The following is a 14,265-nucleotide window of genomic DNA, read 5'->3' as shown; positions in this document are numbered from 1 at the left end:
TTATGCAAAGCGCATTGAATAGTGCTACGATCATGATAAATAAACCTATATTAGAAGTGAAAAGCGTCAATTAATACACCATATGGAGGTGCGTCACATCACACTCTCTGATTTGTCCGTGGAAGGAGAGAGAGAAGAGGAGAGAGAGAAGAGGAGAGAGACGGTGTATACTGTAAAATAGAACAATGATTACATAAAATTATATTGGAGTTATTATGTTATTTCAAGGATTTACACCAGTGTTTACTAGTAGGTTTTTGTTTATTTTTTAAATAATGTCACGTAGTAAACTTTGCTCTTGGTGATCACCTCTGGGTGTCACTATTACATCGGCAAATTGTGGACGACTTTGTTCCTCCCCTTTCAAGGCTTTTGTTTCCTCCTGAAATAGGCAGCGAAGGCATAGGATAAAACGACCAGCCGATACAATCACGCTTTCCGTTTTGCTATTATGCGATACTCAGCAGGATGAACATAATAATTGTTTGTTGAAATAACAGCCTTCGGTCTGTGTGTTTGTTTGATAACGATGTGGACCGACACAAAAAAACGAACAAGGAACTACTGCTGGTTTGCTTTTCATTTGGCTCTACTGCTGCTTTTCGGAAAACAGGCTTTGGCTCAGATAAGGTACTCTATTCCGGAGGAGGTAGAAGAGGGAACTGTTGTTGGAAATGTTGCGAAGGATCTTGGCCTTGACATCTCCTCTTTGACTGATCGACGGTTCCGTGTTGTCTCTGGAAGCAAGGACGCTATTTTTGAAGTAAATCAGAATAATGGGGCATTGTACGTCTACAAGCATATTGACAGAGAGGAGCTCTGTCAAGGCAGCGGTGCTTGTCTAATGGAACTAAAAATCCTTGTTGAAAACCCTTTGGAAATACACTACGTGATTGTAGAAATTACTGATGTAAATGATCACTCTCCAAGTTTTCCCCGAAAGAGAACAGATGTTTGAAATAGCTGAGCATACATTACCAGGAAAGCGATTTCAACTACACGCTGCTCGTGATCCTGATGCTGGAATTAATTCTATTCGTAGATACACTTTAACGACAAACGACCATTTTGAAGTAGATATCCGCCAAAGCGATGAGGATAAAATACCATTTTTAGTGCTGAAGAAAACGTTGGACAGAGAACAAAAGGACAGACACACGCTACTGGTTACAGCAGTTGATGGAGGTAAACCTCCAAGATCAGGGACCCTAAATGTTTCCATCATTGTTCTTGACAGTAATGATAATCGTCCAATGTTTACTCAGGAGATTTATCAAATTTCAATAAAAGAAAATGTTCCAGTCGGTACTTCAGTGTTGAAAATGAATGCGACGGATCCCGATGAAGGCATAAATAGCGAAATTGAATACAGCCTTATTAAAACTCTGAAGAAAAAGGTCTATGACATTTTTGAATTGGACAAATTAACTGGAGAAATTAGAGTAAAAGGAGTGGTAGACTATGAAGAAAACGAAGTTTATAAACTCGATGTTGAGGCATCCGATAAAGGAACGCCTCCACTGACAGGTGAGTGTAGAGTCATTATAAAAATCATAGACGTCAACGACAATCCACCGGAGATAGAAATAACGTCACTGTCAAATACAGTGTCTGAAGACTCAAAACCTGGAACAATTGTTTCTCTCATCAGTGTGACCGATAAAGACTCCGGTGTTAATGGAAAAATTATTACAAGCATAACCTCAGACGTGCCTTTTGAATTAACGCCCTCCTACAAAGAAAACACATATTCAGTTGTTACTAAGGCTTTATTGGATCGAGAGGAGGTGTCACATTATGAAATAACAATAAAAGCCACTGATTGTGGGGAACCTCCCTTATCTACGTTTAAAACATTGAATATTCAGATAGCAGATGTAAATGACAACAGTCCACATTTCGAACAATCCCCTTTACAGTTTTATCTGGTAGAAAATAACGTTGCTGGAAAGTCAATATTGTCGGTAAGCGCAAGAGACAAGGATTTGAATGATAATGCAGCTATTTCTTATCATCTTGTTAGAGAAGGGAATAAAAATTATTTTATGTCGTTTCTCAATATAAACCCAGATAATGGACAGATTACAGCGCTAAAAAGTTTTGACTTTGAAACTCTGAAAACGTTCCAGTTCCAAGTTGTTGCCTCAGATTCTGGAACTCCGTCACTAAGCAGCAACGTCACAGTGAACGTGTTCATTCTGGATCAGAACGACAACGCTCCAGTCATCCTGTATCCAGTCAGCTCCAACGGTTCTGCTGAAGGTGTGGAGGAGATTCCCCGCAATGTGAACGCAGGACACTTGGTGACTAAAGTCAGAGCCTATGACGCTGATATAGGATATAACGGCTGGTTACTGTTTTCACTGCAGGAAGTTACTGACCACAGTCTCTTTGCTTTGGACCGCTATACAGGACAGATCAGAACACTTCGCTCATTCACAGAGACAGACGAGGCCGAGCATAAACTGGTCATACTGGTGAAAGACAATGGGAACGTTTCACTCTCAGCAACAGCTACTGTGATTGTCAAACTTGTGGAGCCCAAAGAGGCTTTTGCAGCTTCTGATGTTAAAAGTGCAACAAAGGATGAGGAGGGGAATGATGTGACTTTTTACCTGATGATAACTTTGGGCTCAGTTTCAGTACTTTTTCTCGTCAGTATCATCGTGCTGATTGCAATGCAGTGCTCTAAATCTACAGACTATACTTCTAAATATCTACAAGAGCCTAATTATGACGGGACACTGTGTCACAGCATCCAGTACAGATCGGGAGACAAACGGTACATGTTAGTTGGACCCAGGATGAGTATAGGATCTACTATAGTGCCGGGCAGCCATGCGAATACACTAGTGCTCCCTGACAGGAGGTCTGCGACTTCAGAGGTAAGACGTGTTTAAATATATTTTTTTTTTACTTCTGTCTTTGTATTTATTTATTGAACACATCTCCTGTTGCTAGCTATGCCGTGAGTGTTTTGGTACTGAGGAAGTGAACATGTTTTTGACGTCCTTGTATTAACTTTCAAATACATATGTGGCACATGGAATAAGATTTCATTATACTTATATAGCCAGTTACCTTATTGTAACATTTTATCTTATAATATACTGCTACAATTTGTTCTGAAATGTATTATTGCACTCGCCAATAGGTGGCAGTATAAGCTGTCTGTGACACTGAGTAGCAAGGCAAATAGAATAAGAGAAGAAGAAGATGCTCTCGGTCAGTGTGTGTGTGCGAGAGCTGCTGAAGTACCTACAGTTTGTTTGTAAGTTTCACCTGTCCCGCCGGTGAAGCAATAAACTCTACGTTTTCTACACCACTGATGTCGTCAATGTGTGCAAGCGGTGTAACACATACTGTAGAAAAGAAATGTACAATATCGTGAGTAATCCTCCCTAAAGTGTGAGGCGATTAATTTAATTTGCGGTGACTATTGAATTGCCTTTTATGTACATTGTTTGGCTTTAAGATTATATTGTCAGCAGCAGTTGAGATAAATCTGTGTTTGTGGAAGAATCGCATGGTGGCACTAAACAACCAGAAATACGCATCACATCGGTTCACAGTACATTAGGTCTGTGAGACTGCCTCTGAATCATTCAGGAGGGCAGACCCTTATCCTCCCAATGTAAATGTATTTGAACAGTTTTCTCGTCCATACCGAGCGCATTGTAAGACGTGGATTTTCTTCCCCTCAATCGATGGATATATAACCAGCCTGCAGATTATTTGGTATTTTCTAGATTTATCCATAGGCAGCAGACAATGGAACAAAGAGGACAGCACTCCTGGCGACAAGGAAGGAAATGGGTCGCCCTTGTGCTGGCTTGGAGTTTAATTTTCGGCAAGGCATCGGGACAAATAAGATATTCTATATCAGAAGAGATTAAAGAAGGGACTGCTGTTGGGAATATAGCAAAGGATCTGGGAATAGATCCAAATATAATGAAAACAAGGGGGTTTCGTATTGTGTCTGGATCCACCGAGCCCCTTTTCCAGGTAAACGAAAATGATGGCATTTTATACGTAAATCGTAATATTGACCGAGAGGAAATATGCCAGCGGACCAATGTATGTTTGATAAACCTTAAAACCGTACTAGAGAACCCACTGGAGATACATTATGTTGCAGTAGAAGTGTTAGACGTGAATGACCATTCGCCCTCTTTCCCGGAGAACAACAAAAGGCTAGAGATTTCAGAATCCACTCTACCGGGAACCAGATTCCAGTTGCATGCTGCTCTCGATCCAGATGGTGGTGTGAATTCCGTTCAACATTATAAACTGAATCAAAATAATAATTTTCGACTGGAAGTGAAAGATCGTGGGAAAGATGGCAAAGTGCCTATTTTACAATTACAAAGCCCATTAGACAGAGAGGTCTCTAGCAGCCATAGACTACTGCTTACAGCCCTGGATGGGGGTAAACCTCCTAAAACCGGTACCATGGAGATATTTATAGACGTTTTAGATGTGAATGACAATGCGCCAGTTTTTACAAAAGATATATATTCTGCAGAGATAAATGAAAATTCACCAATTGGAACAACAGTGATACGAGTAAATGCCACTGATATGGACGACGGTTTAAATGGAGATGTTAGCTATTCCTTTGGTAATGTAAACAATAAGGTGCGGGGGCTGTTCGATGTTGACCCTAGCACGGGTGAAATAACTGTGAAGGGACAATTAGACTACGAAGTGGATGACAGTTACGAGATAGATATCCAAGCGTCTGACAGCGGTGCTATTTCTTTTAGAACGGATAAGAGTGTTACTGTACATATCAAAGACATAAATGACAATGCACCTGTAATTGAGGTCACGTCACTGTCTAACAAAATTTCAGAGAATTCCAGACCAGGAACGACAGTAGCACTTATCAGCATTACCGATTTGGACTCTGGAGTGAATGGAAAAGTTATCAGCTTTGTTAAAGACGATGTCCCTTTCACACTATCGCCTTCAATACAGGATAACATGTACGCGGTCGTGACAAAGTCACAGCTTGACAGAGAAAATAAATCAATTTATGATGTGACAGTAATCGCGAAAGATGCGGGTGAACCAGCATTAACATCTGAAAAAACCTTGAGAGTTGTTGTATCTGACGTAAACGATAACAGTCCAGAGTTTTCAATGAGCCGATATAATTTTTATGTCACTGAGAATAACCCCCCGGGAGCGTCGGTATTTTCTTTAATCGCGTCTGATCGTGATGAGGGAGATAGTGCTCTTATTTCCTATCATATACTCAGAGATGGAGGTTATGAAAATAAAGTGACAACATTTCTTAACATCAATCCCGATAATGGAGATATTTTGGCGCTAAAAAGTTTCGACTTTGAAACACTGAAAACGTTCCAGTTCCAAGTTGTTGCCTCAGATTCTGGAACTCCGTCACTAAGCAGCAACGTCACAGTGAACGTGTTCATTCTGGATCAGAACGACAACGCTCCAGTCATCCTGTATCCAGTCAGCTCCAACGGTTCTGCTGAAGGTGTGGAGGAGATTCCCCGCAATGTGAACGCAGGACACTTGGTGACTAAAGTCAGAGCCTATGACGCTGATATAGGATATAACGGCTGGTTACTGTTTTCACTGCAGGAAGTTACTGACCACAGTCTCTTTGCTTTGGACCGCTATACAGGACAGATCAGAACACTTCGCTCATTCACAGAGACAGACGAGGCCGAGCATAAACTGGTCATACTGGTGAAAGACAATGGGAACGTTTCACTCTCAGCAACAGCTACTGTGATTGTCAAACTTGTGGAGCCCAAAGAGGCTTTTGCAGCTTCTGATGTTAAAAGTTCAACAAAGGATGAGGAGGGGAATGATGTGACTTTTTACCTGATGATAACTTTGGGTTCAGTTTCTGTACTTTTTCTCGTCAGTATCATCGTGCTGATTGCAATGCAGTGCTCTAAATCTACAGACTATACTTCTAAATATCTACAAGAGCCTAATTATGACGGGACACTGTGTCACAGCATCCAGTACAGATCTGGAGACAAACGGTACATGTTAGTTGGACCCAGGATGAGTATAGGATCTACTATAGTGCCGGGCAGCCATGCGAATACACTAGTGCTTCCTGACAGGAGGAGGGCATCTGGAGAGGTAAGACTTTTAAATGCAAATATTTCAAAACATGTTTACGAGCAAACGCTTCCTATTTGGCTGTGATTGTGTACATACTTAGACTAACAAATTTCCAAAGCCTCTTTATATAATGACCCTTTCAACAGTAACATTTTCAGAACACGTGAACGTCAAAACATATGGGCCAAGTGTGACGTTCCCTGCTCGGACCTGTGTCACAGTATTTCAATTTCTGTTACCCCTTTTGCTGTTCTGTTTTTCACAGAAGTTAGTACTGTTCGACTGTGTCTAAAAGAGTTGCACGTCTGCCAATCAGCATAATAATAATATATAGATTGTCCTTGTTTCTTTGATATTGCTTACTGTTCTCCTAGCCCATATTGTGTATCTGTCTTGTAAACGTCTATAGACCTTTATGAGTATCGGGCGTATTTCAAATTGATGGAATGAATTATTGTCTCTCATTGTAAAGACGTATTAGGAACAGTCGTAATAACTGTAGCCTATTTTTTTAGCTAAGTGTGGCCAAAACGTTTCGACATGGACCTGCCAATTCAATTTCAGACAAAACCCTCCCGACACTCGCTGTTGGTATTATGAATGCATTTGTTTCAGCATTTTTAAACGGGCTTAATAACTAACCACAGAACTTGTTGGTTAAGGATATTGGTTATGTAATGAACCGTGGTCGCTGTCCATTGTACTGAAATACACCGGCTTTACTATTCTCAGGCAAAAGAGGGTGAACGGGTAAACGTGTCGAATAGTAATATTTAATCAGAGCACTTAATTTGCATTACAGCCTTAGCTTCATTTGTGTTGATTTTCCGAATGAAATTCTTCAGTCAAATTTAAGCAATACTGATAAAACGGTTTCTCCACTTTTGCCTTGCTCTTTTTAAGTAGATTTGCTGACAACATTTATAAAGCAGTACGCCATTATACAGTTTAAACTGACATAAAATGTTGTCCTCTTGGTGTCAGTGTAACATCAAGGAGGCCATGTAGGACTTCGTCCCTCCCATAGCAAAGCTTTTGTTTGGTACCTCACTACAGAGAATACATTTCATGCAAGAACGGGAGTCGGATGAGACCGTGTGCTGCGCGGATATAGAAAACGGATTTGCTGCAGGACCAGATTCCTGTGTGTTTCTGTGTTGGATAAAAATGGGGAGTGAAAGACGATGTCGATCAAGTGACTACGGTTGGTTTGCTTTTCGGTTTTCCTTACTGCTGTTTTTCGGCAGACAGGCTTTGGCTGAATTGAGGTACTCTATTCCAGAGGAGATGAAAGAAGAAACTGTTGTTGGAAATGTTGCCAAGGATCTTGGTCTGGACAAAACCTCTTTGGTTGATCGACGGTTCCGTGTTGTGTCTGGATCTAAGGACGCTTTTTTCGAGGTTAACCCGGACAATGGTGCCTTACAGATCCATAAGAAAATCGACAGAGAGGAGCTGTGTCAGGGAAGTGGTGCATGCTTAATGGAGCTAAAAATTCTTGTAGAAAACCCTTTAGAAATGCACCATATTGTTGTAGAAATCACTGATGTAAATGATCACTCCCCCAGTTTTCCTGAAAAGGAACAGAAATTTCAAATAGCAGAGCATACATCTCCGGGAACTCGTTTTCAACTACATGCGGCCCGTGATCCTGATGCCGGAGTGAACTCGATTCGTACATATACATTAACGGCAAATGAACATTTTGAAATAGAAATCAGTCAAAGTGATGAGGATAAAATGCCATCTTTAGTTCTGAAGAAATCTTTAGACAGAGAACAAAAGAACAAACACTTGCTATTTGTTACAGCGGTTGATGGAGGTAAACCTCCAAGATCGGGTACGCTAAATGTTTCCATCATTGTTCTTGATGTTAATGATAATCGTCCAATGTTTAGTCAGGAAACTTACCCAATAGAAATATATGAAAACGCCTCAGTTGGTACTACTGTTACAAGAGTGAATGCAACAGATCCAGACGAAGGGACAAATGGGGAAATAGAGTACAGCCTGAGCAAAGCGTTAGCACGTAAAGTTTACGACATCTTTGAATTGGATCGTTTAAGTGGACAAATTAAGTTGAAAGGGAAGTTGGATTTTGAGGACTCTGAGATTTATAAACTAGATATTGACGCGTCGGACAAAGGAACACCTCCATTAATAGGAGGGTGTAGAGTCATTGTAAAGATAAAAGACGTCAATGATAATCCCCCAGAAATAGAGGTCACATCACTGTCAAATACAGTGTCTGAAGACTCAAAACCTGGAACAGTTATTTCACTTATTAGTGTGACGGATAAAGACTCCGGTGTAAATGGAAAAATTATCTCACGCATAACTAATGACGTGCCTTTTGAATTAAAACCGTCCTACAAGGAAAATATATATTCAGTTGTCACGAAGGGGTTTTTGGATCGAGAGGACGTGTCACATTATGAAATAATAATAAAAGCCACTGATTGTGGTGAACCTCCTTTATCCACTTTTAAAACTCTCAGCATTCAGATTTCAGATATAAATGACAACAGTCCACATTTCGAACAAAATCCATCACAGTTTTACCTGGTTGAAAATAACGTTCCCGGGACGTCAATATTCTCTGTAAGCGCAAAGGACAATGATGTGAACGACAATGCAGCCATTTCTTATCATATTGCTAGAGGAAATTATGTAACATCTTTCCTAAATGTAAACTCTGAAAACGGTCAAATATCCGCACTAAAAAGTTTTGACTTTGAAACTCTGAAAACGTTCCAGTTCCAAGTTGTTGCCACAGATTCTGGAACACCGTCACTAAGCAGCAACGTCACAGTGAACGTGTTCATTCTGGATCAGAACGACAACGCTCCAGTCATCCTGTATCCAGTCAGCTCCAACGGTTCTGCTGAAGGTGTGGAGGAGATTCCCCGCAATGTGAACGCAGGACACTTGGTGACTAAAGTCAGAGCCTATGACGCTGATATAGGATATAACGGCTGGTTACTGTTTTCACTGCAGGAAGTTACTGACCACAGTCTCTTTGCTTTGGACCGCTATACAGGACAGATCAGAACACTTCGCTCATTCACAGAGACAGACGAGGCCGAGCATAAACTGGTCATACTGGTGAAAGACAATGGGAATGTTTCACTCTCAGCAACAGCTACTGTGATTGTCAAACTTGTGGAGCCCAAAGAGGCTTTTGCAGCTTCTGATGTTAAAAGTACAACAAAGGATGAGGAGGGGAATGATGTGACTTTTTATCTAATGATAACTTTGGGTTCAGTTTCAGTACTTTTTCTCGTCAGTATCATCGTGCTGATTGCAATGCAGTGCTCTAAATCTACAGACTATACTTCTAAATATCTACAAGAGCCTAATTATGACGGGACACTGTGTCACAGCATCCAGTACAGATCGGGAGAAAAACGATACATGTTAGTTGGACCCAGGATGAGTATAGGATCTACTATAGTGCCGGGCAGCCATGCGAATACACTAGTGCTTCCTGACAGGAGGAGGACATCTGTAGAGGTAAGATTTCAAGAGCAAATGCTGTGTGTTCTATTTAAATGTGTGTCACATTATTTGAGGTTCGTGCATTTGTGACGTCTTATTCAGCACGTTTCAACTACGTTCAGAAATGTCTGAGACAGATGTTATTGTGTCCTCTGTTTTAAAAACGAATACATGCAAGTTTGCCTGCTTACTATAATATTGGGTCAGCTTTCTACTTCGGTTGCCAAGATCCTCTGTTTGATGCGCAATTTTATTTTAGCTCCTCCTTTTAATCGACTCTCTTGTACACGCGCTTACACTTGAAGTAGTTATGAACACAAGATTTGTTTGTGTTTAATGTAATAAATAATCCATACCTTCCAGTGGGAGAACAGAAAAGCAAATGTCTTACTTAGATTTAGCCTCTTTTCGGAACGTGTCGGTTTTGTTCCATCAGTAATGTTAATGAAATTTAATATAACACCTGGCTACACTGGTATACTGTTAGTTATTTCTATTGGTAGTACTCATGTCTGTTATTCAAAAGGCTTCATCATTAATGAGATAAATAATATGGTTGATACAACAAAAATGTTGCAAGACTGCTAAGAATTGCTATCCACGGTGCTGAAATGCAGTGACTTTTAGGCAAGAATATGAGCAGAGCTAAACAAAAACATATTCTCAAAAGGTTAGTTTTTCTTTTTTTTTTTCTCTTGCAGTTAAATTTATATTGCCACGTAGAAAGAACTGTTTATATCATTGTCGAGTATGGTACATCACTACTTCATACTGTTTGGTTTTTGTCTATTTGGGTCAGAGACAGCAATAACAAGTACATAGCTCTAAGAATGTTGGAACCCTCTCCATAGCATTGTGGCTTTGTGATCATGTTGTTTCTTTACAAACTGATTTATTTCCACTTCTTTTACAATATGGTGGAGTTTCTGAGCATAGTATATACCCTGGTATGCAATTAAACGACTTTAAATCGTCTAAAATGATGTCCTCTTGGTGTCACTGTTACATCAAAAAGGCCATAAACGGCTCTCCGTCCCTCCCCTAAGAAAGCTTTTGTTTTGCGCCACACATCAGAGGATACATTTTATTTGAACATGCCAGTCGAATGAGACGTGCGGTGTGTTTTCTTAGAAATGCGATACTAATCGCGTCGGATATACACATTTTATTTGTTGTATAGACAGGGCCCCTGTGTCTTGTATAACGATGGGGAACGAAAGACGATTTCGATCAAGCGAATACTGTTGGTTTGTTTTTTATTTTGCCTTTCTGCTGTTTTTCGGAAGGCAGACTTTGGCTGAATTGAGATATTCTATTCCAGAGGAGATGAAAGAAGGGAGTGTTGTTGGAAATGTTGCCAAGGATCTTGGTCTGGACAAAACCTCTTTGATTGATCGCCGGTTCCGTGTTGTGTCTGGATCTAAGGACGCTTTTTTCGAGGTAAACCCTGACAATGGTGCCTTACAGATCCAAAAAAAAATCGACAGAGAGGAGCTGTGTCAGGGAAGTGGTGCATGCTTAATTGAGCTGAAAATCCTTGTTGAAAACCCTTTAGAAATACACTATGTAGTCGTGGAAATAACTGACGTAAACGATCACTCCCCTGGTTTTACTGAAAAGGAACAGCAATTTCAAATAGCGGAACATACATCTCCGGGAACGCGATTCCAGCTACATGCGGCCCGTGATCCTGATGCCGGAGTGAACTCTATTCGTACATATACATTAACGGTAAATGATCACTTTGAAATACATGTTAGTCAAAGTGATGAGGATAAAATACCATTTTTAGTTCTGAGAAAGTCTTTAGACAGAGAACAAAAGAACAAACACTTGCTATATGTTACAGCGGTTGATGGAGGTAAACCTCCAAGATCAGGTACGCTAAATGTTTCCATCATTGTTCTTGATGTTAATGATAATCGTCCGGTATTTAGTCAGGATACTTACCAGATAGAAATATATGAAAATGTCCCAGTTGGTACTATTGTTACACGAGTGAATGCAACAGACCCAGATGAAGGGACAAATGGGGAAATAGAGTACAGCCTCAGCAAAGCATTAGCACGTAAAGTTTACGACATATTTGAACTGGACAGTTTAAGTGGACAAATTAAGTTGAAAGGAGCGTTGGACTTTGAGGACTCTGAGATTTATAAACTAGATGTTCAAGCATTGGATAAGGGAACACCTCCATTATCAGGACGGTGTAGAGTTATAGTAAAGATAAAAGATGTCAATGATAATGCCCCAGAAATAGAAGTTACGTCACTGTCAAATACAGTGTCTGAAGACTCAAAACCTGGAACAATCATTTCACTTATTAGTGTAACCGATAAAGACTCCGGCGTAAATGGAAAAATTATCTCAAGCATAACCGAGGAAGTTCCTTTTGAGTTAAAACCTTCTTACAAAGAAAACACATATTCAGTTGTCACGAAGGGGTTTTTGGATCGAGAGGAGGTGTCACATTATGAAATAACAATAAAAGCCACTGATTGTGGTGAACCTCCTTTATCTACGCTTAAAACACTAAATATTCAGATAGCAGATGTAAATGACAACAGTCCACATTTCGAACAAAATCCATTACAGTTTTACCTGGTAGAAAATAACGTTGCTGGAGCGTCGATATTCTCTGTAAGCGCAAAGGACAATGATGTGAACGACAATGCAGCTATTTCTTATCATATTGCCAGAGGAAATGATGTAACATCTTTCCTAAATGTAAACTCTGACAATGGACAAATATCCGCACTAAAAAGTTTTGACTTTGAAACTCTGAAAACGTTCCAGTTCCAAGTTGTTGCCACAGATTCTGGAACTCCGTCACTAAGCAGCAACGTCACAGTGAACGTGTTCATTCTGGATCAGAACGACAACGCTCCAGTCATCCTGTATCCAGTCAGCTCCAACGGTTCTGCTGAAGGTGTGGAGGAGATTCCCCGCAATGTGAACGCAGGACACTTGGTGACTAAAGTCAGAGCCTATGACGCTGATATAGGATATAACGGCTGGTTACTGTTTTCACTGCAGGAAGTTACTGACCACAGTCTCTTTGCTTTGGACCGCTATACAGGACAGATCAGAACACTTCGCTCATTCACAGAGACAGACGAGGCCGAGCATAAACTGGTCATACTGGTGAAAGACAATGGGAACGTTTCACTCTCAGCAACAGCTACTGTGATTGTCAAACTTGTGGAGCCCAAAGAGGCTTTTGCAGCTTCTGATGTTAAAAGTTCAACAAAGGATGAGGAGGGGAATGATGTGACTTTTTACCTGATGATAACTTTGGGTTCAGTTTCTGTACTTTTTCTCATCAGCATCATCGTGCTGATTGCAATGCAGTGCTCTAAATCTACAGACTATACTTCTAAATATCTACAAGAGCCTAATTATGACGGGACACTGTGTCACAGCATCCAGTACAGATCGGGAGACAAACGGTACATGTTAGTTGGACCCAGGATGAGTATAGGATCTACTATAGTGCCGGGCAGCCATGCGAATACACTAGTGCTTCCTGACAGGAGGAGAACATCTGGAGAGGTAAGACATTAATATGTAGGAAATGTGGTGTTTTCTATTTAGATGTCTATCACATTTTTGAGGTTTGTAGACTTGTGGTGTCTTATTCAGTATGTTCCTACTACGCTCAGAAATGTATGCAACATACGTGATTGTGTCCTCTGTTTCAAAACAACAGTTGTAAGTTTGCCAGTTTATTTGATTGTTGGACTCAGCTTCCTGCTTCTGTTGGCAAGAGATGCTGTCTGATGCACAGTTTATCTTAGCTCCTCTCATCCACTGACTGTTTTATAGATACCTATACACTCTCGAAGCTTTTATGAACATCATTTGTGTTTCTCTATAATGAAATAAATTATCCTTCTCTCCCAGTGGGAGAACAGAAAAGCCAAGCCTTATATTTAATTGTAGATTTGGGCAAAGAGCTATGCCACTGACCGTCTATAATTGAAATACAATTCCTCGCACTAACTCTCTGCACTGATATACTTTTAGTTATTTTGTGTTAGTAGCACATACCATCATTGTGCAAAATGCATCATAATTAATGTTCAAGAGACTGATGAATGTAGTCTCAATCATCCGACCTACAACAGTGTGTCCCGACCCCTTCATGCACTCGTAGCATGGCTGTGGCTAACAAGCGAACAAGTTAGTGTTGGAGAAAAACGTGAGCTCAATGAAGCAAATTAAGCAGTAGAAAGTTGTAAGCAGCAAGTGTTTACCAGTCTACCGAGTGTTTTCCACTCCTTTGGATTAACTGTGTGCGTGGATGTAACAAATAAGTTTATACTTTTTCTGTCTTTGTGGTAATGTGTAGGATTATATGAACACTTTGTTATCTAAACCAAGCTGAGCTTATTAAGTTTCTAATGAATAAAGTAATCTTTGTTGTGTAAAGAAATGTAGCTGTTACATTTCACCAGTTCATTCACATTGTAATAGACACTTGAATTTGAGCTTTAATTTCCCAAGTTAACCTACTGCTCATTAAAGGGAGAATGTGGGCACAGTCGTGATAATATTGTAGAGGAGAGATATATATTTAGCTGTTTCCAGGTGTTTGATGTGGTTGTGATGTAGATTCAGTTTGGTGTGTTCCTATTGTTCTTCTTAGAACTTAGA

The 14,265-nt window shown here is 40.2% G+C and overlaps 3 protein-coding genes across 3 annotated transcripts in view; all 3 read left to right on the top strand.

The window, feature by feature from the left end:
* Positions 1–3,590: 3,590 nt before the first annotated feature.
* LOC127374248 (protocadherin beta-15-like) overlaps positions 3,591–14,265 on the top strand; it is a 75,661-nt gene continuing 64,986 nt past the window's right edge. Inside the window, exon 1 of the mRNA XM_051419398.1 lies at positions 3,591–6,129. Within this exon, the coding sequence (XP_051275358.1) occupies positions 3,772–6,129 (2,358 nt within the window). The 5' untranslated portion in view covers positions 3,591–3,771. The remainder of the gene's footprint in view (positions 6,130–14,265) is intronic.
* On the top strand, positions 7,164–9,881 carry LOC127375098 (protocadherin alpha-8-like). The gene is made up of 2 exons (XM_051420932.1): positions 7,164–9,647; positions 9,869–9,881. Exons 1-2 carry the CDS (start codon positions 7,180–7,182, stop codon positions 9,879–9,881), a joined length of 2,481 nt encoding a protein of 826 aa, XP_051276892.1. The 5' UTR covers positions 7,164–7,179.
* On the top strand, positions 10,698–13,173 carry LOC127374269 (protocadherin alpha-8-like). Its single transcript, XM_051419418.1, has one exon. It carries the CDS (start codon positions 10,816–10,818, stop codon positions 13,171–13,173), a length of 2,358 nt encoding a protein of 785 aa, XP_051275378.1. The 5' UTR covers positions 10,698–10,815.

Source organism: Dicentrarchus labrax, unplaced genomic scaffold (genome assembly GCF_905237075.1).
Source record: "Dicentrarchus labrax unplaced genomic scaffold, dlabrax2021, whole genome shotgun sequence".
NCBI classification, from domain to species: domain Eukaryota; kingdom Metazoa; phylum Chordata; class Actinopteri; family Moronidae; genus Dicentrarchus; species Dicentrarchus labrax.
The sequence above is the reverse complement of the archived record's forward strand: the minus strand, read 5'-3'. Positions and strand labels throughout refer to the sequence as shown.

Coding starts and splice junctions, on each gene's coding strand:
- LOC127375098 (XM_051420932.1), top strand. CDS start 7,180: ATGCAAGAACGGGAGTCGGATGAGACCGTGTGCTGCGCGGATATAGAA.
- LOC127374269 (XM_051419418.1), top strand. CDS start 10,816: ATGGGGAACGAAAGACGATTTCGATCAAGCGAATACTGTTGGTTTGTT.